The sequence below is a fragment of the Grampus griseus genome (assembly GCF_964374135.1).
Source record: "Grampus griseus genome assembly, chromosome: 9".
Taxonomy (NCBI): domain Eukaryota; kingdom Metazoa; phylum Chordata; class Mammalia; order Artiodactyla; family Delphinidae; genus Grampus; species Grampus griseus.
Genome location: NC_139003.1, coordinates 1,650,306 through 1,676,813, shown reverse-complemented (window position 1 = coordinate 1,676,813; position 26,508 = coordinate 1,650,306). Strand labels below are relative to the sequence as shown.

Below are 26,508 nucleotides of genomic sequence, written 5' to 3'. Positions count from 1 at the left end.
TCTCTTGGTGCTCATGACACTGACTCGCACGCAGCAGTGAAGGCTAACCATGGCTTCCAGGTCTAAAGCTGGGAGATGTAATCTGACCAAGGAGTAAGCTTATGAGGGCAAACAGATGAAGTTTTGAAATCAAAAGTGACCCAGACAATCCTAAATATATATGGTCACTGTAAATATAATACTGGATCTTACGTCAAAAACCTTCTAGGGACTTCCCTCGTGGTGCAGTGGTTAAGAATCCGCCTGCCAATGCGGGGGACACAGGTTCGAGCCCTGGTCCAGGAAGATCCCACACGCCATGGATCAACTAAGCCTGTGCACCACAGCTACTGAGCCTGTGCTCTAGAGCCTGCGAGCCACAACTACTGAGCCCGTGCGCTGCAACTACCGAAGCCCACGCGCCTAGAGTCCATGCTCCGTAACGAGAAGCCACTGCAATGAGAAGCCCATGCACCGCAATGAAGAGTAGCCCCCGCTCTCCGCAACTAGAGAAAGCCCGCGTGCAGCAACAAAGACCCAACACAGCCAAAAATAAATTAATTTTTTTTTAAAAACCCTCTAGAATCTACTGCACTTTAGGTACTGTGATTGGCCCTAGACATACAAAAAAAGGTAATACCAGGCTCCCTGTTGCCCTTGAGTAGCTGTGAGGAGAACTATCCATAAAAGGCTGATGGGACAGAGTTAAATGCTGGCAAGGGGTCCTCAAGGTAAGATCCTGGGTCAAGTCAGAAAATGGCAGCCGTCACTGCTTACACAACTATGAAACAGTGCGCCTCGGAATTGAAGGCAACCTCAGAAATCTCCCCTTCTGAAAGGGAGCAGATTCTGAGAGAGCCAACAGGGCTGCCCAGTGCGGGATGAGAGAGGGCTCAGGGATGACCAAGACCACCTCGTGAGAGTGGCAGTGGTGGAGCGGCCATCCGCTGTGACATCAGCTGTGACGGGGACGGCTGCAGCTGAGCGGGCTGGCAAGGGAGATGAGGGAGCCAGCTTTGGCTCTGTGGAGTCTGACATGTCCACAAGGCAGGAAAGTCACAGACGCCATGCTTCACGCTCCTCTCTACAGGCTACCAGGTGGCCTAGGATGTCTGTCTGCCCCATTACTGGTCGCAGTCTCTGCTCACTGGCCAAGGTGCCGTCTGCCAAGGCTCTCCACTCTGAAGTTCCTCTTCCCTTTGTGGGGAGTTAAGTTTGGAACTAGGAAGATATCCTGTTCCTTGTCAAATAAGTTATTCACCTGTTGGTTTCTATCTGTATGGACTCAAGATTGCTCTGCTCTGTTCTGTGTTAGATCCATGACAATCCTGATTGTGACGCTCAGATTGTCCCTGAGGAAGTGTGAAAGCCCCTGAAGGATTCCCTGTCTTCCTGATGTGCTGCCATCACTCTTGAGTACTTCCCTGCACTGTGGCACTACAAGATGGATGAAAGGAGCCTGGAACTTTCCCTACCCCAGTCCTGCAATCAGCCTTCCCCCCAAGGAGCACTGATTCCTTTTAGTGGAAACAAAAATCTAGGTGCTAAATATACTCCTTGCTCTTGGGGTGTCATGCTCCCAGGTGAGCACGGACAGGCAGCTCTAGGGGGCGTAAGTATGCACTAGGTATACATGTACCTAGAAACACATACATGCATCCACACTTCACATCTAGATTGGGTTCAGTAACTATACTGAAAAACGTGGGTCCATACAGATGCCTCCAACTGCACCACAACAACCTAGTGTTCCCTGTTGCTTTCCCGCTCTCACTAACTGTAAGTGGTCCCCACTGTCTTTAACAGCCTCCTGCCTCACTGACCCCCTCAGCCTAGAGGCACCATGTGCTCAGGTGAGCCCCATTTTGGACTGCCCTGCCCTGTGAACACCCTCCCCACCTGAGCACTGACAGCCAGGCCAGGCCATCCACCAGGGACACCCTTCCCACCCTACATGGGCTCTGAGTCCCCATGACAGAGCACTCCCCAACGCAGTGGGTGCCCCTCTTCACCCCCTTGGGACAACATCGTGCCTGGATTCCTCTCTCCTCTCAAATCCTGGAAGTCAACACCAGGTCACCCCCTCGTGCTCTGACCTCCGCACCAAGCCTCCCTCCTGCCTGGACAAGCCATCCTTAAAAGCAGTTTCACCAGTTAGGCGCTTTGATCCAAATCAAATCAAACAACCAGCTGAGAGAAAATGTAATCTAGGGTTGAAAAGAACAGAGAGAGGGAATTTGGGGGCATGAGTGGATACAAACAGAGGACAGAACGAAGGCCTTTAAGGAGCAAAAGAGAAAGCGAAGGTGGCTTTAAAGGGAGGTGAGAGAGGCCAGGGAAAGACTCCTCAGCCTGACGCGGGGCTGCAGTAGGCCGCGGGGAACCCTCCCTCCCTCAGGTGGCCAGATGGTGCTGGCCATCACCTACCCTTGGGGACTTGGCTGAACTCTCAGAACCCTGGACCACTGTTTCTCCTCCTTTAAGCACAGCATCTCATTCTGCTCCTTCCTCTTCAGTGGGAGGAGGGTGGGCAAGGAAAGAGGGCTGGGGGAGAAGTACAACAACCCTGAGCTCACACCTGTCGCGCACCGAGCACCCCCCGACTTTTTTTGTGTGTATGTTATTTAATCCACACAACATGCTACAAAGCAGATGGTAGCTCGAGCTCACATATGGAGGAAAGGAATCTTTCTCAATCTCTTCTGAACTCAAGTTAATCTTGAGTTCAGAATGTGAACCCAGCTCTGCCTGACTCCCCGGTTCTCACTCACTCCACCACAGAAGGGAAGAAAGGCAGTGGGAGACAAACAGACCAGTGGGTGGGGCAGCTAGGGGGACAGGCTAGGTCAGAGCCGCCCTCCCAGGTGATCTTCTCCTCCACACTTCCCCTTCCTGAATTTATAAGGGCACACACATCTGCCTTCAGGAAGGGGACATCTGTGCGCATCACCGTGATGCAAAAACCACCTGCTGGGAGAAACCCAAACCCCTCAGACAGGCCATGCCAGCTGCCATGTAAAGCAGGTGAGGCCGCTCCCCGGCACCACCACAAGGAAACAGCCATATTTTCATAAAACACAATGCAAGTGTAAAATCCAATGGGATGTGTTCTTGTCTTTTTACAAATTATTGATCTACAAACGCATTTAAGTAGATTTACCACCAAAAGTGGAATGCAGACTAAACCGAGAGGGGTGCACATCTCACAAGTACTTCACACCTGGAGGACTGGGAAAGAATTCATGTCTGCCCTTTAGCTGGGCTCTATCATCAGCATACACAAGCAGAAACAGAGCTATAAGGAACCTAAGAGGACCGTCTGGGCCCATCTCCCTGCTCACAGTAGGTAAATGTTCAATTAACCAGAAGAGATGTCTGCTCCCTGTCCCAAGGCCATTCAAACAGCCAAGAGCTTTGTTTCTTTCTTTCTTTCTTTGGCCCAGCAATTTTCCCAATCTTAAGCCCATTTCCTGGTTAAATCCTCTGAAGATTAAATCTGTTGGCTCCTTAAATAAGCAAATTTTAACGGAGATAATCAATCCTCAATTATCCATGTATTTGCTTATATGTGCTTTCCAAGGATAGGACTAACATTTGATAAAGATGCTGTAATACTTTAAGTGAATTTTTTCCATATTTCTGCCCAAAAGGCAAAATTAAGTTTCGAACACGTATGACTTTAGAATGAGAAACAAGACAATCGAACATTAAAATACATACGAAATCCTGTTGACTATGGCATCTTCATCTTCTTGCTCATCTGCAAAAATGTTCAAGGTATTAATATTCTTTTATCTTCCAACAAAATGTTTCATTAATTTAATAAAAGCATGAACAAAAATATAAACTTGAAGAAGCAATTATTGAATAGAAATTATTTTCAAAAAGCACTGTGTTTATTTCAGCACAGATCACAATCTAAATCTCATTAAATCAGATAGGATAGAATACGTTAAAGAACAGAGTGTTTTGATTGATCAAAAAATCCTGGGGCTTCCCTGGTGGTGCAGTGGTTGAGGGTCCGCCTGCTGATGCAGGGGACGCAGGTCCGTGCCCCGGTCCGGGGATCCCACATGCTGCGGAGCGGCTGGGCCCGTGAGCCATGGCCGCTGAGCCTGCGCGTCCGGAGCCTGTGCTCCGCAACGGGAGAGGCCACAACAGTGAGAGGCCCGCGTACCGCCAAAAAAAAAAAAAAAAAATCCTGATTAACAAAACTCCCATATGTAAATTAAGATTTTCCAAAATATTTAGTGCTCAAGGAAATAAAACTCAGTAGAACCCCAGAACCACTATCAAGTTTATTGTTATACGATGTCAGTGAAATTGCTAATGAATGAAATTTTCTGGTTGATGATAGCCAAAAAAAATTTTTACTATAAAATTAAAATTCAGAATTTTAGAACTCATACAGTTTTCTGTAATTGGAGTCTATTGTTAGTAATGGTAATAATGAGGACTTTCTTGGATCATCCTAAACCACCTTGGATACCATTGCCTTGATACTTCATCATTTCATTCAAGTTACAGACAGAAATATATCAAGTTCTGTGTCGTTTCTAAGTAGGAGCAAGATGGCCCTTGCTCCTGTGCTTCCTCACCCTACCCTCTCCCTCTCTCATGGCTGTTGGCCATCTTTTTTGTCCTCCCACGTAATCTTACCAGCTAAGGAAACTATGATCCAATTACAAAAATATTACACAACACCCCGGCCCCTCCTTCTCCTCAGTGCCTAACTGGGGTTGTCCTCAAAGGCTCTCTGCGTAGGTCTGTGGAATTCTGAGCGCCCACCTGTTTCAGTGACAATGGCATATTTGGGCCATTCTCTTAGACCAATCTCCATTCTTAATTACTGACTGCCCAAAATAGTTTTAAGACCAAAGAGACCACAAAATAACATAGTCACAATTAACTTTTATACTGTTGTACCCACATCCAATCAACCACCATATCTTGAAGATTGTTTTAATAGCTTCATATCCATTTCAATTCTATTGCCGACCCTCTACCAACCAGGTCCAGGGTCCTCATTACCCTCTCCCATGATTACTCTAAAAAGCATCTAATAAATACCCTATTTTCCTGCTCATCATCCCCTGATTTCCCCTAAAACAATGCATTATTCATTCATTCTCTATCTCTCCCTCCTTCTGTGTCCATAATCTATGAAACCTGGTGCCAAAACATCTTTTAAAACAGCTAAGATACTGTCTTGGATCCCAGGTCTTCAAACTTCTGAGAGATTATAGAATCCAAGGAGTATTTCAGTGCAGTCACAGAGCCAAGTAGTGCACTAGAGCAACACTATTTCCTGATTTCTTTCAAAATTCTGACAAGTTTAAAATAACATAAGGAAGCTTTAATATATGGAATCCTTAACTATTCACATGGCACCTACTATTAGCCCAGCATCACAGGTGGAAATCTTGTGATTTCTAGAAAATAGCTAAGATTTAACAGAAGTCAGTAAAGTAACTGGTTAGTTACTTATAAAACTCTGGCATAAAAATCTGTGAATTAATCAGCACAACATTCATTAAAAAAAAGAAAAGATACAGTGGTCCCTCTGGTGAGATAAGGATACATATGAAATAATAAAAGGATAATATAATATATAATTGAATGCTAAATGGTATTACGGAGACTCTAAATTCTATACCGCTTCAGAAAAAGAAAAGATATTCTGATAGTCAGAGAAAGAACTGGGTGGGGGTGATGAGGGGTATGTTCAAATTCAGAGCCAGTCACAGGGAACCAAATATCCTCATAAACTCTGGAATTTCCCAGAAAGTAAAGAGCCCTGGACTATTCTTAGTTGAACATAAGAATGGTGATAAAAAAGGGCTCGGGCCTAAGAAGATGACCCTGCGAGTAGCCAGATTCCCTGGAGGTTATTTTTAGGGCTCTTAGTACCAGGCAACTGCTTGCTTCCATCACAGGCATACTGAATATACTAACTATGCCGATGGGCACCATATAGCCATGGACCATGCCTAGACCACTTGGCATTAGAATCAAAGCTTTAATAACAATGTGTCTACTAACCTGATTTTCTCTTGTATCTTGTGATGATGAAGTAGGAGACAATGTAGAGAACGGCAAAGAGAAGGAAACAGATCTGAAACAAAACAAATTTAACAAATCATTTACATTTTTGCATATCTTTTTAAGTAACAGAAGATACATCTTTGGCATTCATAGGGAAAAAGAATTTAATCTATTACAAAGTAAAAATTTTAGCTAACAAAAAGTGTTATGAAATATTAACTTATACAAACTAGTCAGCCCAGTTTAAAACCATTCCAGAAAAAAAAGCCCAGTGGACATTTTGCTTTTCATAACTTGACCAAGTTGTTTTCAAAATCATGTGGAACTACAAAGAACCAGACCATTACCAACAATTTTGAAAAATAAAGTCAATGAGAGGCTACTAACCTTACTAAATATTAAAACATACTATTAATATAAAGCTTCAATAACATTTAAAGAGTGTGCTGACACCAAAACCTGACAGATCAATGAAACAGATTCTATCATATAAAAATTCATGTCAGGTGGTTGTACATACACAAGGCCTCACAAATCAAGGTGGGGGTGGGGGTCGATTATTCAATAATTAAACCACATGTCAAAACGAACAGCAGTTGAACAAGATACTTTTTTAATATTAAATTCCTTTTAATTTCTATCAGATCTAGGGGACGGAGGCAAAACAGGATGGGTGAAGGAATGGGAGATCTCAGTATAGTCAAAGATCAAGTGTGCTTTAGATAAAGGCCTCATGGAGCTGTGGACCATGGTAGAAATACTTTGAAGACTCTCAAATGAAACCATTCCAGGTGATGATAAAGCCTCGGGATCACCCCTATGCATGGATTTCTGAAGAAGGGTTGGCAGCCATATGACTGAGAATGATCATGGACAAGGCAGTAAATATCCACTGAGCAGAGTAGTGATACGATCTGACATACTGCAAAAAGCTCACTCTAGTTACAGTGTGGAAAATAAATTAGGAAAAGGAAATGACGGAAGCAGGGAGACCAGTTAGGACTCGCTGCAATAATATAGAGGAAAGGTCACTTAGACCTGTGCTGTGGAGGTGTTAAGAAGTTATCAAGTTCTGGGTATGTTTTGAAAGCAGACTTGACAGGACTTGTAGGAATAAACATAAGGTTCTTGGCTTGAGAAACTGGAAAGACAGAGTTGCCATTTCCTGAGTCAGGGAAGGTCAAAAGAGGAGTAGTTTTGGGGTAGAAATAAGAATAGCGTTTACATTGCTGAATTTGAAACATATATTATTCACTCAGGTGGAGAGGTTGAATGGGCAGTTGGATATAAAAATGTGTACAGCTGAGGGGAAGGAACCAGGCTGGGGGAAAAAAAGAAGAGTCATCAGCAGATAGATGGTACTTAAAGCCATAAGACTAGATGAGATTTCCACTGTAGGTGGTGAGTACAGCCAGAGAAGAGAAGTCTGAGAACAGAGTTCTGGGCTCTCAAATATTTAGAAGCCAACTCGAGAGAAGGAATCAGCAAAAGCTGACTGAGAAGCAGCAGCAAAGAAGAGACCGACATACTGAAAGCCAAGTGAAGAAAGTTTATCTAGGAAAAGGGAATTATCTACCGCGTCAAATGCTGCTGAAAGGCCAAGTAAGATGAGCACTGAGAACGGGCAACTGGATTTAGCAACATGGAGGTCATCGGTGACCTTGACAAGAGCTGTTTTTCTGGAAGGGTGGAGGGAAAAACCTGACTGAAATGGATTAAGCAAGGAGAAAACTTGGAGCAAAATGAAAGTAGACAGTTCTTACCAGGAGTTTTATGATAAAGGGCAGCAAAGGAAATGTAAAAGGGACTGCTGAGAGGGGTTTTTTTAAGATGAGAAAAGTTATACAGTTGTTGAAATAACCCAGTACTTACTTCTGATGCAAGAAAGAAAGGGAGAATCGCTGAAGAAATGTGCTCAAGTTGAGGGGCCACAAACAAAAATTTATCCAAAGTAAAAGGGAGGAGGGGGGGGAAGCAGGGACGGAGAGAACATTTGAGTCCCTCTGCAGGTGGGTAAGTAGATGGTGGTAGAAGCACAAAGACATTATCTTTTGATGGCTTCTATTTTCTCAGTGAAAGACAAGTTCATCCAATGAGTTACACATGAGGGTGGGGCGAGAAGTATGTAAGTCACGCAGGAGAATGGGAGAATAAATGGATTTGAGAAACACAACAGAAGTGAGGGGCAACGGGAAATGAAACGGCCTTTAAAGTTTCAGGCAAGCTCAAGCCAAGACTCTAAGCAATGCAGGAAGCCTGATGATGCTATACAACACAACACAAGAGCTTGATTTTTAGATGCTGAGGCAGATGTAGGCTGAGTCCCCAAGAACTAGCACAGGCTTGAGGATTCTAACAAATAACCTATTCTCTCTCCTCCCCTTTACAACCTACACTTGCGGACTTCCACTTTTCACCACCACTCACTCACTCACTCTTCCAACCACTTATCTGACTTCACGCCCACTGACCCACTCAAAGTGCTTCTGGCAGTGGTCAGTGATGTCCCAACAGCCAAATTACACTTTCATGATTTCACTTGCCCTCTAAGCAGCAACTTGCACGTCAGCAATCTTCCTCCTTCTCTGATTATTCTCCCAGACTCCATCACTAGCTTCCCTTTTCCTGCCAGCCTTTAAACATTATTCTTCTCTATGATTTCTGAGCGGAGCCAGAAATCTATTCTCATTCCACAAGCTCTTTATAGTTAACCTCATCTGCTCCCAGCGTTTGAACCACCAACCCCCAGAAATCCCCAGACCACCATTTGAGAACCACTGGTTTAGGGTATTAGCAAGAGTGAGTGAAATAATGGGCCATGAAACCTAACTGGATTGGGAGAAAAGTGAACCCAAGTGATGGATAGGAGTGGACATGCCAATCAACTGAGGTTCCTGGTAGAGAAGCAGCTGCAATAAAAGTACTTGACCAAGGAAGCTGGAAGAATACAAAGTTGTGACTAAAGCATGTTTTAGGATTTTTTAAATTAGTAATTAGAAGTGGAGAAGAGTAGTTTCAGGAGTTCCAGGGAGTTTGTGCAGAAGTGGTAGTTGAGAAGGCATGAAAGTTAACGGACAAACGGAAATCAAGGAACCAAAATGCATGGCATGGGATGGAAAAGACTAACGGAAAGCAATCCATCTAAGAGTAGAAGGCTAACAATTATAAAAACAAGTGTAAGTATTACTAATTTGGAAATAAGAGCTACCCACTATGAAAATAAACATACAACTAAACCAGACTGGAACAACAACACAAAAATCACAGAACTAGTTAGGCCATCTTTCTAGTTCCAAAGACGGGGGGTAGGAGCAGGTGTGCTCCTTCTCTACATGAGCACGTCGGTATCAGAGAGACACACCCATGGGGATACGTAAAACGAAAACAAGCATAATGATGCCTCCTATTCTCCTACATTCAGTGGAGGCAAAAGGAAATTCCTAACGAAAAAAAGAAGGAAGTCATTCCAGCTCGCCACCACTAAAGGTGAGGTACAGCTGATAAAAAGGGAGACGATGGGCTCTCACGGTTCTCTGAAAAGACTGAGCTTTTCTCTCCTGGTCAGGGGAAGAACAAGGTTACCAGAGACCATAAGCAGAAGCACAGGGTGCATGTCCTCTGTGCCAGCTGACCCAAAGCAGGTGCTTCAGCCCTCACTGGGGGCCACACGGCTTTAGTCCTGATGCTGATCAAGAATGGCCAGGCATTTGGGAGCTAAGTTACCCAGTCACAAGTAACCTAATACAGGCATTTCTAAAGTTTGCTTTACACCATTTCACTTTTTAGAAAGACCCACTTCAGTACCTGTTTTTGGTAACCAAACAAAATCCAAAGAGGATTTTCACTTTTACCAAAAAAGGGCAAAAAGCGAAAATCTCATTCAGCTCAGTGTGTTTTGCAGCAAGCGTTACAGAGGCAGCGCCCACCCCAGCAGTGAGAGCGGCCCGCCAAGCTCCTCCCCGGAACCACACTCAGCATCTCAGCATCAAGCTGCTACAGCTGTGAACCGTATCGGTGAGCACCTGTGCTTCATCTCAATTGATTTTGTGAGCAAGACGGGTCCTAAAGTAACTGCTTCTCTACTTTGTGCCATTTCAGCTCAGGAAAGGTTTCCTAGGACACTCTACTTCCAGAGGTCGGAAAAAACCTATAATATATCTAAAATATGCTGTTAAAAGCAAATATTCTTAAATCCCAGGTATAAGATTTAAACCTAAATTCAAACTAGTACCTTATAATCAAACTGTATAAGTGTAAGCTTTTCACTTAAGGCTGATGGGCTTCAGCTAGTTTAAGATGACCACGGGGAGTAAATATCATAAGAGTGATGGGTACAAATGGCCTAAGGAAAGCTACCAGTGACACATTTCTAACAAAATCCTGGGAGAGGACCAGTAAACTATAACTGAGCCAATAATCTCACTCCACAGCAGAGCCAATAACCCTGGCTGTATTTTAAAATTGCTAAATCAAAAATGTGAGATGTTGAGTATCCTTTAAAGTTACAAGTGAACCACAAAATAATTAAAATTATAATTATTTCAAATTACCCTAAGAGCCAGACTATGTAGTAAAACACAAGAAAACACAAATAGGGCTTCCCTGGTGGCGCTGTGGTTGAGAATCTGCCTGCCAACGCAGGACACGGGTTCGAGCCCTGGTCTGGGAAGATCCCACATGCCGCGGAGCAACTGGGCCCATGAGCCACAATTACTGAGCCTGCGCGTCTGGAGCCTGTGCTCCGCAACAAGAGAGGCCGCGATAGTGAGAGGCCCGCGCACCACGATGAAGTGGCCCCTGCTTGCCACAACTAGAGAAAGCCCTCGCACAGAAACGAAGACCCAACACAGCCATAAATAAATAAATAAATAAATAAATTTTAAAAAGAAAACACAAATAGTTACAAAAATAAGATAATAAACTAAAGATGAAACATATTAAAATCATAATTGTAAATAAAACTGTCAAAAGAAAACTCTCACAGACTAAGATATAGCTAAAATGAAGTGGCTTGGGACGGTTTGAAAGCAAAAGGATAAATAAAGACATACCAAGCAGATGCTAACAACAAAGAAAGTTAGGCTGTCACATTTTTTTTTTCCTCTCAGACAAGGCTGAATTTAAGACAAAAAGTGCTAAGACAAATTGGGGCCCTTTGTGAACAATGGTATAATCCACAATGAGGAAATAATCTTTATGCACCAAAAACACAGACCCAAATGACGCTTTTTAAAACTGAATATGCAAGGAAAAATAAAACACTACTTTAGCTGAAAGAATTTAATTCACCATGAATGAAAAAGTAAACCCAAACCAAATACATAATAATAAATGTGAATTTCTTAAGTATTAGGATTAGGAATGCTCTAATAAATAAATGTTACCATACTGAATGCTCTATACCCCTATGTGCCCCACATTCTGCCACCCACTGCCCCAGCCCCTCACAACCACTAATCTGACGTCTGTTTCTAGGGATTTGCCTATTCTGGATATTTCATATAAAGGAATCATACAATATCTGACATTTTGTGTCTGGCTTCTTTCACTTAGCATGTTTTCAAGGTTCATCCATGTTGCAGCATGTATAAAAACATCATTCCTCCAGACTTTTTATAGAAAAATAAAAATTTGATTAAAAACACACTGAATTCTTGTTGCTAGTAGCTATAAGCATTCCTTTCAGATATACTTGCATATGTACACAAGGATATATATATATATACACACAGACACATATAAAGATGTTCATTGTTTTACTGTTTGTAATTGCAACATACCACCTTTCAAAAGAGAAAAGACAAAATTACCAGTGCTCTATTTCCACAATTAATTTGAATACAAAACACATGCTGATATCCACTCTTCTAAGAGTTACTAGCACTATCACAATAAATTGCCCCGTGTCTTTCCACTTGTGCTTCAATAAAGGAAAAAGAATATTTCCTTGCAAAAAAATAACACTGAGACCTTTAACAAGGGGTAAATAGTCCATCTTTCAAGACTAACACAGCAAATTTCTAGTTCATTAATTTCACCTACAATATTACTTGTTCTTGAGATTTTTCAGACTCCATGACTTGCAATTTTTTACAAGGCAAGTCACCAGCAAAAAGTTCTTTAAATTCCTTCTGAAACCCACTCCAGAAAAACATAAAAGAAGAACAGCTTTATTTGAGAGGAGCAGGCATCAGAGCCAGTTGTCACTCACCCTTTGTCCTTCGGGCTCTTTCATCCCAATCACAACCATTCTACCCACTTAGCCTCCCTCCTTCTGAATCCCCACAAACTCCTACTTCACAAATTTAGCACAGCAATGATTTCTACTGAATGTTTCAGGTAAATAAAACTTGTCCCCTAAACTATGTATTACATACAATATACTTTAGGTATATCGGAGGTACTAACACAAATAGGAATGATCTTGTACATCTCTTGAATCCTGCTGAGTGCCTAGATAAATAATTTTAAAACAAACTGAGTAAATCACACACCCTTCCCACTGCTGGTTCCTTAGCCTCAGTCAGGTATGATCAGGGCAAAGGGAAGACACTTAGAACTGGATAAAAGGTGGAAGTTTAGATTAGACTGGACTCAATTTTTCAACATGTGAAAGTGACTATAAAGCTATAAGATGAGCCCCAAGTTGTCATGAGGGGTAAGGTACAAAGATGCAACAAAGCATCCTTGCAAGCAGCAGTGGGAGAAAATTAAGCTGCTTTATAACTATTTCCTATCAAGTTTACCCACGCAATAAACACTTAAGTACTGACCTCTTAATGATATTAAAGATGGAAGATCTTCCATGAAGATGGAAGATCTTGCCATTAATTTAGATCTCTGATTTTTTTAATCAGAGTATGTAGTTTTCCTCATATAGATTTGAACATATTTTGTTAGATTTACACCTAAGCATTTGGGGGTGGGGGTGTGTTAATGTAAATGGCGCTGTTTTTTTAATTTCAAATTCCAAGTTTTCATTGCTCATATACAGGAAAGCAATTGACTATTGTTTATTAATTTGTATCTTGAAACCCTGCTGTAATCTCTTATTAGTCCCAGCAGGTTTTTGTTGTTACTGACTCCCTGGCGTGTCACCTGAAAACAAAAACAGTTTTGTTTTTTGTTTTTGTTTTTGGCCATGCTGTGCAGCTTGCAGGATCCTAGTTCCCCGACCAGGGACTGAACCCGGGTCCCGGCAGTGAAAACACCAAGTCCTAACCACTGGACCACCAGGAAATTCCCCAGTTTTTTTTCTTTATTCCCAATCTATATACCTATTATCTCCTTTTCTTTTGTTAATGCCTCAGCTAGGACTTCCAGTGATGCTGAAAAGGAGTGGTAAGAGGGGACATCCATGCCTTGTTCCTGATCCTAGTGGGAAAGCTTCTAGTTTCTCCCCATTAAGTATGATGTTAGCTATAGATATTCTGTGGATGTCCTTTACCAAGTTGAGGAAGCTCCCATCTATTTCTAGTTTACTGAGAGTTTTTATCAGGAATGGATGCTGAATTTTGCCAACTGCTTTTTCTGCATCTACTGATAGGATCTTATGATATTTCTTCTTTAGTCTGTTGATGTGATGGACTACATTAAGTGATTTTTGTATGATTCTTTTTATACACTGTTGGAATTAATTTGCTAATATTTTCTTGCAGAATTGTGCATCTATGCCCATGAGCAATATCAGTCTGTAGTTTTCTTTTATTGCAATGTCTTTGTCTGTTTAGTAGTAGGGTCATACTAGCCTCATAGAAGAAGTTAGGAAGTAGTCCCTCTTCTTCTATTGTCTGTAAGAGACTGCAGATAATTGATATCACTTCTTCCTTAAATATGTGTTAGAATTCACCAGCCGAACAATCTGGCACTGGTTTTTGGAAGGTTAACTGCTGATTCAAGTTCTTTAGTAGATACAGACCTCCTCAAATTATCTGCTTTTCCTTGTGTGAGCTTTGATAAATTGTATCTTTGAAGGAATTTGTTCAATTTCATCTAAGTTTTCAAATTTGTGGGCACAGAATTGTTCATAATATTCCTTTAGTAACTTTTTAATGCCCATGGAATCAGTAGCAATGGCCTCTCCTTCATTTCTGGTATTAGTAATGTGTTTTCCCTCTGTTTTTCTTAGCCTAGCAAGAGGTTTATCATTCTTACTGATATTCTCAAAGAACAAGCTTTTGGTTTTGCGGACTTTTAAAATTTATTTCCTGCTTTCAGTTTCATTGCTTTTTGCTCCATTTCTTATTATCACTTCTCCTTTGCTTACTTTTAAATTACTTTGCTCTTCTTTTTCTAGTTTTCGAAGGTAGAAGCTTAGATTATTGATTTTAGACCTGTCTTCTTTTTTAATATATCCATTCAATGCTACAAATTTCTCCCTAAGCACTGCTTTTGCTACATCCCACCAAATTTTGATAAACTGTGTTTTCATGTTCATTTAAAAATATTTTTAAATTTCTCTTGAGACTTTTTCTTTGACCCATGTGTTATTTAGAAGTGTACTATTTAATCTCCAATTACTTTGGAGCTTCCCAGCTATATTTCTGTTACTAATCTGTAATTTAACTCAACTCTGGTATGAGAACAGACATTGTATGATTTCTATCCTTTTAAGTTTAAGTGTTTTATGGCCTAGAAGGTGGTCCATCTTGGTGAATGTTCCATGCAAGCTTGAGAAGAATGCACACTGTGCTGTTGTTGGATGAAGGAGTCTGTAAATGTCAATTAGATCCAGTTGAATGATGGTGTTATTTAGTTCAAATATATATATATATATATATATAGCCAATTAACAATAGAGGGTGTGTTGCAGTCTCCAGCTATATCAGTGGATTCATCCATTTCTTTTGGCAGTTCAGTTTTTGCCTGATGTATTTTGATGCTCTGTTGTTAGGTACATACACATTAAGGATTGCTATGCCTTCTTAGAAAGCTGACCCTTTATCATTATGTATTGCTCCTTTTAGCCCTGACAGTCTTCCTTGCTCTGCAGCCCACCTTGTCTGAAATTAACACAGATACTCCAGCTCTCTCTTGATTAGTGTTAGCACGGTATATCTTTCTGTGTTCCTTTACTTTTAATCTATCTGTATCTTTACATTTATTGGATTTCTTATAGACAACATATAGTTGGGGTTTTTAATCCACTCTGACCATCTGTCTTTTAATTGATTTATTTAGACCATTCACATTTAAAGTGATCATTGATACTGTTGTTTTAATATTTATCATAGTTTTAACTATTTTCTATTCACTGACCTTGTTCTTTGTTTCCATTTTTGTCTTTCAGTCCTTTTCTGCCATCTCTGGTTTTAACTGAGCATTTTATATAATTCTATGTTCTCTCCTCTCTTAGCATATCAACTACACTTCTTTTTAAATTTTTTATCGGTTGCCCTAGAGTTTACAATTTACATTTACAACTACTCTAAATCTACTTTCAAACAATACTATACAGCTTCATAGGTAGTGCAGATACCTTACAGCAGAGTTTTCCCAATTCCTTCCTCCTGTCCCTATAACATTACTGTCATTCACTTCACTTATCCACAAGCTAATCACTGGAAACACTGGCGCTATTACTTTCAATAAACTGTTACCTGTTGGATCAAGAGTAAAAGATTTTATTTACCCTTAGTTGATTCCTCTCTAATACTCTTCCTTTCTTTATGTAAATCTGAGTTTCTCACCTAAATAATGTCCATCTCTCGGAAGAACTTCTGTTCAAATTTCTTGTCAAGCAGGTCTATTAGCAACAACTTCCCTTAACTTTTGTTTGTACTGCATAGCATAGGGAATTGTATTCAATATCTTTGAATAACCTGTAATGGAAAAGAATCTGAAAAAGGATAGATAGATAGATAGATAGATATAACTGAACCACTTAGCTGTACACCTGAAACTAATACAACATTATAAACTAACTATACTTAAATTTAAAAAATGGTCAAAAAAAATTTTTTTTTAATTTTAAAAAAGAGCTCAATTTAAAAATGGACAGGGACTTCCCAAGTGGTGCAGTGGTTAAGAATCCACCTGCCAATTCAGAGGACATGGGTTCGAGCCCTGGTCCGGGAAGATCCCACATGCCACGGAGCAACTAAGCCCGTGTGCCACAACTACTAAGCCTGTGTTCTAGAGCCTGCGAGCCACAACTACTGAGCCCGTGTGCCAAGCTACTGAAGCCCGCACACCTAGAGCCCATGCTCCGCAACAAGAGAGGCCACCACAATGAGAAGCCTGTGCACTGCAACGAAGAGTAGCCCCCGCTCACTGCAACTAGAGAAAGCCCGTGCACAGCAACAAAGACCCAACACAGCCAAATAAATAAATAAATTTTTAAAAATAAATAAAATAAAATAAAAATGGATAAAGCATCTGAATAGGCACATTCCCCCAAAGAAAATATACAAATGGCCAATAAGGATACAGAAAGATGTCTAACATCATTAGTCATCAGGGAAATACAAATCAAAAGCACAACGAGGGCTTCCCTGGTGGCGCAGTGGTTGAGAGTCCGCCTGCTGATGCAGGGGACACAGGTTCATGCCCCGGTCTGGGAAGATCCCACATGTCGCGGAGCGGCTGGGCCCGTGAGCCATGGCCGCTGAACCTGCACGTCCAGAGCCTGTGCTCCGCAACGGGAGAGGCCACAGCAGTGAGAGGCCCGCGTACCGCAAAAAAAAAAAAAAAAAAAAAAGCACAATGAGATAATACATAATACTCACCAGGATGGCTATAATTAAAAATCAAAAAGACCATTAATGACAAGTGTTGAAGAGAATATGGAGAAACTGGAACTCTAATGTTGGTGGTACAAATGTGAAATGGTGCCATGATTCTGGAAAATACTTTATCAGTTCCTCAAAATATTAAACACAGAGTTATGACCATATGACCTAGCAATTCCACCCAAGAGAAATAAAAAGATATGTCCACACAAAAACTTGTACACAAATGTTCACAGCAACACTTTTCATAAGAGCCAAAAAGTGGAAACAACCTGAAGCTCCATCAACTAAAGAATGAATAACTAAAACATGGCACATCCATACGACAGAATATTATTTGACCATAAAAAAGAATGGACTATTGATGCATGCTACAACATGATGAGCCTTGAAAACATCATGCTAATTGAAAGAAGCTAGACACCAAAAAAAACCACATATTGCATGATTCAATTAATATGGAATATCCAGAGCAGGCAAAGGTAGATTAGTGGCTGTCTAGAACTGGAAGGAGAAGAATTCGGGGGTAAATGGGGAATGAACTGCTAAAGGGTATAATATTTCTTTTTAAGATAATAAAAATGTTCTATCATAAGATTGTGGTGATGGCTGCACGATTCATGTATATACTAAAAATCACCGAAATGGGTGAACTGTATGATATGTGAATTATATCTCAATAAAACTTTAAAAACCAGTTGAGTTGGTTTTGTGCAGCATTCCCATTGTTCTGACAAGAACAAAATACACATACATGCATGAACTACTAAATGTACATTGTACAATTTCAGTGATTTCATATGAGTCAAATGCTCTTAACATTTGCATTTAAAACTTGTATTGCACCATATCAAGATGAATGGTCAAATTAATGGTAATAGGACTTCCTTGGTGGTGTAGTGGTTAAGAATCCGCCTGCCAATGCAGGGCACACGGGTTCAACCCCTGGTCCTGGAAGATCCCATACGCTGCGGATCCCAAGCCCATGCGCCACAATTACTGAGCCTGTGCTCTAGAGCCCTTGAGCCACAACTACTGAAGCCCGTGCACCTAGAGCCCATGCTCCGCAACGAGAGAAGCCACCGCAGTGAGAAGCCCACTCGCCGCAACTACAGAAAGCCCGAGCGCAGCAACGAAGACCCAACGCAGCCAAAAATAAATAAATAAAAAATAAATTTCCAAAAAAAAATTCACGCTAATTTAATTTTTTTACTTAAAACAACATTGAATAGCATGTAAAAAAATATGACAAGTTGGTAAAAAACCACTGAATAAAGGAAAATGCTTTATATTTTAGTACCTTTAATTGCATTTTCTTCCTGCTTTTCGAACAAAGAACCCATATTTTCATTTTGCACTGGGCCCCAAAAAATTTTGCACTAGGCTAGCCCTGGAACAAATCTGAAAACCACTGCACGGAACTTCCTGGAGAGCAAGTACAGAATATGAATATGAAGAAAAAAGTTCCCATCACCTTGCTCTTTTAACAACTAGACATTAAGTTAACAAAGCTACATCAAGCGCTCTTGGTAACTAGTAGAACACTGAAACTAGTTCAAAAATCATCTATTCTTGAACAAGCTTAACCAAAGTCCACAGAAACAACAAATTCCATATGATCAGGTGTTCAGCACTGTGCCAAGCACCTTCCTAACACTGTCTCATGTAATTCTCACTGAGGTAGGTATTGTAATTCCCAGTTTTGTAGACAAGGAAAGTAAGATTCCAAGAGATTAAGCAACTTCCCCAATACCACACAGCTAGTTGGCAGCCGAGATATGACTGGAGCCTACTCTGCCCCAATCCAGAGCCAACAAATCTGCCTCCATGTTCCGCTTCCAGTACTGCAGTGCAGTAGGGAGAAACACAGGCTCTCAATAGAGCCTAATGGTTAAAACTGGGGGTCTGAAAGAGTATTAGACGAGGGAAAGCAACAGTTATAGGCCTCAATAATACATCTGATATTAAAATGTACAACATCAATCCCATAAAATCACCATCTCATGAATTACCATGCTGGTGAAACAAACACTGTTTGCAGTCCTAGATGCCCAGCTTTTTGTAAAATTCCTTATTTAGTTATGGTGCTCTATGAAAGATACACAGTAAATTTGAGAAGAACTAAAATAATGTTAGATAAATGACTTCTTAAGGTCAAAAACTCCTACTTTAAGGCATATGTGGAATGTTCCTGAAACCCAAGCCCCCAAAAAGATACACATGTAGAAAAACTTTTAATTAAACATCAGAATAACTTTAAAAATTCCTATCTTGAGAGTCTATGGCCCACACAGCTAAAGCACTATGAGTTTTATCATGAGTCCTGCCGCAAAGAGCCACAAAGGAAAAAATATATTGTATTCCCTCTCCAACTTTAAGTTCCCCTCATGCAATTTCAAGTTTACACAAATTTGTTTCTACAAACCTTTTCAAAAGCCAAGAAATTCTGGCATCCCCAAAGTCCTGGTGGAGATGGGTCAGCAATGGAAAAACAGGTCAAGTAGGAAGACAGAGAGGAATGGTTTTTACAAAGACACCTCGGACGGCACCCCACCACAGTCTTTGAGGGCAGTAGGAAGACAAGCACATAAAAGGTAACAAGTGCTCTGACACGGAGTCCTCAAGGGCAGAGCTAGGGTTCTATGCCCAGTGACTGGAAAAGGTCACCCAAAGCCTCTCCCACCTCCAGCACACAGTTCTTCAGTGCCAGTGGAATGACAGCGAGGAGCAGGGTCTCAGGAGCTAAAAACTCCAAGTCAAAAAGCAGAAAGACACTAAACATCTGGACAGAGTGAGAGCCATAAAGAAATACTTCTCGGAATACACACTATTCAAAATAATCCAAAATGCATTTACAAGAATTCCACTGATATTCTAGGGAAGTGGATCCTGAAAGATTCTAACGCACAAAGGATGACAGATATTAGCAGCGTAAAATTAGAATTTTTTATCTTTATTTGGTGTCCTTTCTGAGTTGTTTTAAGTGTTAAAACATTTATAAGGGATTTCAAAAAGAAATTCTGAACTTTATTCCCTCATGTCTCTTTTTTGCTATAACGCCATAAGTTCCCTGAATTATCTTACTACCAAGGTTTTCAGGAAATTGACCTGTAATATTATATTTACATATAATCTTCAAAGCCCTAACATTATCATGAGTGAACACCTACAAATATCTACTACAGACACTGTGGAGAATAAAACAAAAACATATGGCTCTCAAAGGATTTATACTCTATCCTACTGCATAATTTTGGCTTGGATACAAAAGGAAGACTAACACTAAAAATCATGCTGAAAGGATATGACATTCTTTGGATGCCTACATATCTCAGGAAATATACTTCCAATTGCCACTTAAGAAGGAAAAGAATAGGGAAAAAGGAAAAATCATCTCAAGTATATAATGAGGAATGCCTCAGTCCCCTTTAACCTCAAGTACAAAACTAGAAACAGGTGATGTATACCCACAAGGAGCACATCACAGGCCAAAGCTGCTACAACCAATTACCACAAACTTAGTGACTTAACACAAATTTACTACCTCATAGTTCTGGAGGTCAAAAATCCAACACGGGTTTCACTGTGCTAAAAGCAAGGTATCAGCAGGGCTAGTTTCTTCTGGAGACTCTAAGGGAAAATCCATGTCCTTGTCTTTCCCAGACTCTGGAGGCCACCCACATTCCTTGACTTGTGGCTCCTTCCTCCACCCGCAAAGTGCATCACTCCAACCTCTGGTTGTCATCACATCTTCTCAAACTCTGACCCTCCTGCCTCCCTCTTATAAGGACCCTTGTAATTGCACTCACCCAAATAATCCAGGATAATCTTCCCCTTAACATAATTACATCTGCAAAGCACTTCTGCCACCTAAGATAACATATTCACAGGCTCCAGAGAATACCACGTGGACATCGTTATGGGCCACTGTACCGCCTACCAAGGGAAATTGATTTAACCCAGGTTCAGCAAACTCAAATACAAAGAATCCTCTATACCTCTATCCCATTCTTCTTTGTTCACCAATACTGTAAAATCATCTCCATATATATTGGCTATTGGATTTATATCTACTACACCATCCACTCTAAGATTTTATGACCACAATGAAAAAGGGAAAAGCATCCCCTGCATCTGGGAGCTGGCCTGCTACTATCAATAGGCCTTGAAGCAACCTTCAAACTGGCTAGCAACTCACAGCCAGGTACTCACAGCTAGGTCTTGATGATTCTCCCGTCGAAAATAAACAACTTCAGAGAACATTGACATCAGAGAAGGCCACTCTATGACCATAATGGATAAAGAATAAGACCACTCTGTAGTCATGCCTCAACAAAGATGAGAAACATGGACACTGTCCAAATCATAGAAACGACCAAACATTTCCCCACACTGGCTAGTAAGAATGACTTACATCTTTACCAATTACAGTTTTAGCCTCACTCAAATCTTTCTCCTTCAAGATAAGATCTATTAAGATATCCAGTCATAGAATTATCTCTGCTTCCTAACAGCATCCAATACAGATCAAAGCCCCACTTCACTTCCATTAACTCTTCCCACCTAACACAAGCCCAAATCCTATTTTAAAAAGTTGTTTTCTAATACTCTCTTACTGAGATGCCTCACAGTTCCCCATGGTATGCATTTTCCCTCACTGTAACATGCAATAAACCTGACTTATCCAACTACAAGTGTGTTCCTGGCGGTCTTTGGCTGAAGAACAATGACAAAGGTCAGGAAAGACTATGGATCCCCAGACAACTGAATTCCAAATTTATGTACAACATTGGTGATTGGCTCAATCTTCTGCCCAACCCCTATTCTCAAGACAAAAGGACTAAAGTTTTAAGCTCTAGCACAAGGAGTAAACCATGGAGGTGAGGGCAAGACCGTGGTAGGAAAAGGCAGGTAACCTCACCTAAGGAAGCAGCAGGTGGAGGATGATTCTTGGCACCCCCATTTTTCCCCACTCCTATTTAGCCAAAAGGGAGCCAAAAAAATGGCAGGGTCCTAAAACCTCTACTGTTGTAATAGTCCCAGTCAACCCTAGAATTGTCCCCAAACACATTACAGCCCAGTGAGGGAGTTTTGTCCACAACTAGGATAAGGAAGAATTTAGATTATGCAGTCAGACCCCAAAGCTCCCAGCCAGCGAGCTTCATAGGCTCTCCTTGGTCCTTTCATCAGCCTTACAGTAAGCCAACTCTCCATTTTATGTAACTGACCTAGTTGGATGCCACTGAACCCTGTCATGGTGGAGGTTTAAACCTTATAGGCTGTAAACAGAGTACAGGCTGTGGGATGAGCCTGCCTGGATTCAAACTGTGGCTCTATCGCACGCTGTGACAGATGCTGTGAAGTACCTACTTCACTGGGTTGTTATCTTCAAATAAGATAACCTGGTCAGTACTCGATAAGTGTTATTTCTTATTAATTTAGTGAAGGGATTATGGAGACTTTTTAGTACAGTCGTGTATTAATCTGTGATCATTTTAACTATACTGGTGAAAGTGGCATCAATGTAAGATAACCACTTTGAAGATATCTAAATAAATGTATCCAAAGAACAGATGTACTGAAAGACAAATGTTGCTGTGCAACTATGGCAGCATAAGAAATAGGTACATATAAATTACTGTCAATGTTTCAGCTCTCCTCATGGGTATTAATAAGCTAGTCAATGCTTTAGAATCCTGAGTGATGGTTCATGTGTGTATATTGTTTAAAAACAGGTTAATCAAAAGCAGGTCACAGACAAACAAATGAAAAGTTTGTGTCTGAACCAAGGATTAAAAATAATCCAATTTTGTGCACCTGAAGTACAAAAGGAAAAGTAAAAAAGACAGCAAAAGGAAATGGATCGTTAAATTTAGTTGATAGTAGGAGCTAAATGTAATCATTATAGTAACTGACAAGAGAACTCTGAGATATTCATAATATTAAAGAGGAAGTAAAATTATTACATGAGCATTTAAAAGTTAAACACTGTACCACATACAAAAATTAACTCAAAACAGATCAAAGACCTCATAAATGTAAGTTAAAACTACACAACTCTTAGAAGAAAACATAAGGAAAAATCTTCATGACATTGAATTTAGCAATGATTTCTTGGATATAACACCAAAAACACAAGCAACAATGACAAAAAATACGTAAATTGGACTAAATCAAAGTTTTAGTCCACCAAAGAACACTATAAATAGATTAAAAAAAGGCAACCCACAGAATGGGAGAAAATATTTTCAAATCACAAAGGAATTAACATCCAGAATATATAAAGAACTCCTAAAACTCAACAACAAAACAACCCAATTCAAAAATGGGCAAAGGACTTAGATAGACATTTCCTCAAAGAAAATATACAAATGTCCAAAATCACATGAAACAATGCTCAATGTCACTAATCATCAGGGAAACACAAATCAAAACCATAATGAGCTACCACTGCACACCCACTAGGGTAACTATTATTGTTAAAAAAACAGAAAACAACATGTGTTGGTGAAGATATGGAGAAACTGAAACCCTGGCACATGACTGTTGGGAATGTAAAATGGTCCAGCCACTGTGGAAAACATGGCAGCTTCTCAAAAAATGAAACATAGGATTACCATGTGATCCAACAATTCCAATTCTGGGTCTATACCTAAAAGAATTGAAAGCAAGGTCTGGAACAAATATTCATTCATTCATTCATTTGAATATTCAAACATGTTCATAGCAGCATTATTCACAGTAGCCAGAAAACAACCCAAATGTCCACGGACGGATGAATGGATAAGCAAAACATGGTATATACACACAACAGAATATTATCCAGCCTTAAAAAGGAAGGAAATTCTGACACATGCTTCAACATGGATGAAACTTGACAGCATTATGCTAAGTGAAATAAGCCAGACACAAAAGGACAAATATTGTATGACTCTACTTACATGAAATACCTGGACCAAAAAGCTCCCTTGGTTTTTAAGTAAAAATAAAAGACATATTTTTCATTTTCACCAAGAACTTTATTGAACAACATATTCACCATTTTGTTCCACTACCTTCTGTCATTTTTCAGGCAACTTCATAATTCCATCTTCTTAAAACTTTTTTATCTTTTTGAGCAAAGAACTTTTCCAGATGCCTTTTACAGTCTTCCAGGGAATTGAAATTTTTTCCATTAAGAGAATTTTGTAAAGACCAAAATAAATGGAAATCCGAAAGTGCAATGTCTGGTGAATATGGAGGATGAATCAGAACTTCCCAGCCAAGCTAACAGTTTTTGCCTGGTCATCAAAGAAACATGCAGTCTTGCGCTATCCTGATGGAATTATGTGTTTTCTGTTGACTAATTCTGGATGATTTTCGTCGAGTGCTACTTTCACTTGGTATAACTGGGAGCAGTACTTGTTGGAATTAATCATTTGGTTTTCCAGGAGGAGCTCATAATAGAGGACTCCCATCCAATCCCACCATATACACAACATCACCTTCCTTGGATGAAGACCAGCCTTTGGTGTGGTTGGTGGTGGTTCATTTTGCTTGCCCCACCATCTCTTCTGTTCCAGATTATTGCACAGTATCCACTTTTCATTGACAGTCACAATTTGTTTTAAAAATGGAACGTTTTCATTATGTTTAAGTAGAGAATCGCATGCAGAAGTACAGTCAAGAAGGTTTTTTTCACTTAACTTATGTGGAACCCAAACATCAAAGCGATCAACATAACCCAGCTGGTACAAATGATTTTCAGTGCTTGATTTGGATATTTTGAGTACGTCGGCTATCTCTCACGGGGTAAAAGGTTAATTGTTCTCAATTAATGTCTCGATTTGATCACTATCAACTTCAACTGGGCTACCAGACTGTGGAGCATCGTCCAGCGAGAAATCTCCAGCACGAAACTTCACAAACCAATTTTGGCATATTTGATCAGTCACAGCACCTTCTCCATACACTACACAAATCTATTTTTGGGTTTCAGGTGCATTTTTACCTTTCTTGAAACAATAAAGCATAATATGACAAAAATGTTGCTTTTTTCCTTCCATCTTCAATATTAAAATGGCTACACAAAAATTCACCAATTTTGATGTTTTTTTTAAATGCACGCTGATATGACAGCTGTCACAATACAACCTAACAAAGTTGTTTCGAATGAAGTTAAAGACAACTAAGAACTAGTAGAGCCTTCTTACGGAAAAAAAGAAAAAAAAACCGAACAAACTTTTTGGCCAAGCCAATAAAATTCAGAGAGATAGAAAGTAGAGTGGTGGTTACCAGAAGGAGAGAGGAACGGGGAGTTACTGACCAAAGGAGACAGTTTCAGTTTGGAATGACGAAAAAGTTCTGGAGATGGATAGTGGTGATGGTCGCACAACAATGCAAATGTACTTCACGTCACTGGAATAAACACTTTCAAATGGTAAATTGAAGGTTACATATATTTTATCTTTTAGGCAAAACCAAAAAGAGTTGAATAATTAAAAGAACTGAGACCATGGCAATCAGAAAAGAAAAAGAAATAACAAGAATCCAAATTGGAAAACAAGTAAAACTGTCACTGTTTGCAGATGACATGATACTACACATAGAAAATCATAAAGATGCTGCCAGAAAACTACTAGAGCTCATCACTGAATTTAAAGTTGCAGGATACAAAATTAACACACAGAAATGTCCTGCATTCCTAAAAACAAAAGATCAGAAGAGAAATTAGGGAAACAATCCCATTTACCATCACATCAAAAAGAATAAAATACCTAGGAATAAACCTACCTAAGAAGGCAAAAGACCTGTACTCTGAAAACTATAAGATGTTGATGAAAGAAATCGAAGATGACACAGATGGACAGACATATCGTGTCCTTGGATTGGAAGAATCAATACTGTCAAAATGACTATTCTACCCAAGGCAATCTATAGATTCAATGCAATCCCTATCAAATTACCAATGGCATTTTTCACAGAACTGGAACAAAAAAAAATTTTAATTTGTATGGAAACATAAAAGACCCCAAATAGCCAAAGCAATCCTGAGAAAGAAAAATGGAGTTGGAGGAATCAGGCCCCCTAACTTCAGATTATACTACAAAGCTACAGCAATCACAACAGTATGGTACTGGCACAGAAAAACAGAAATACAGATCAATGGAACAGGACTGAAAGCCCAGGAGTAAACCCACGCACCTATCGTCAATTAATCTACGACAAAGGAGGCAAGAATATACGGTGGAGAAAAAACAACCTCTTCAATAAGTGGTGCTGGGAAAATTGGACAGCTACATGTAAAAGAATGAAATTAGAATATTCTCTAACACCATACACAAACCTAAATGTAAGGCCAGATACTATAAAACTGTTAGAAGAAAACATAGGCAGAATACTCTTTGACATAAATTGCAGCACTATCTGGGATTTCCCTGGTGGTGCAGTGGATAAGACTCCACGCTCCCAATGCAGGGGGCCTGGGTTCGATCTCTGGTCCGGGAACTAGATCCCACATGTATGCCACAACTAAGAGTTCGCATGCCACAACTGGGGAGCCGGAGAGCCGCAACTAAGGAGCCCACGTGCTGCAACTAAGGAGCCAGCAAGCCGCAACTAAGGAATCCACCTGCCGCAACTAAGACCCAGCGCAACCAAATAAATAAACATTTTTAAAAATAATAATAATAAATTGCAGCCATATCTTTTTGGATCCACCTCCTAGAGTAACGAAAATAAAAACAAAAATAAACAAATGAGACCTAATTAAACT

At 40.2% G+C, this 26,508-nt stretch overlaps 1 protein-coding gene across 4 annotated transcripts in view; it reads right to left on the bottom strand.

Annotated features, from left to right (window-relative positions):
- LMBR1 (limb development membrane protein 1) overlaps positions 1 to 26,508 on the bottom strand; it is a 141,420-nt gene that overhangs the window by 110,321 nt on the left and 4,591 nt on the right. For 3 of the 4 annotated variants that reach the window (XM_082662067.1, XM_082662068.1, XM_082662069.1), the window contains exons 2-3: positions 6,022 to 6,094; positions 3,700 to 3,739 (exon numbers count right to left, since the gene is read on the bottom strand). In XM_082662067.1, coding sequence (XP_082518193.1) covers positions 3,700 to 3,739; positions 6,022 to 6,094 — 113 coding nt within the window. The remainder of the gene's footprint in view (positions 1 to 3,699; positions 3,740 to 6,021; positions 6,095 to 26,508) is intronic. The other variant, XM_082662070.1, reaches the window with a different exon arrangement.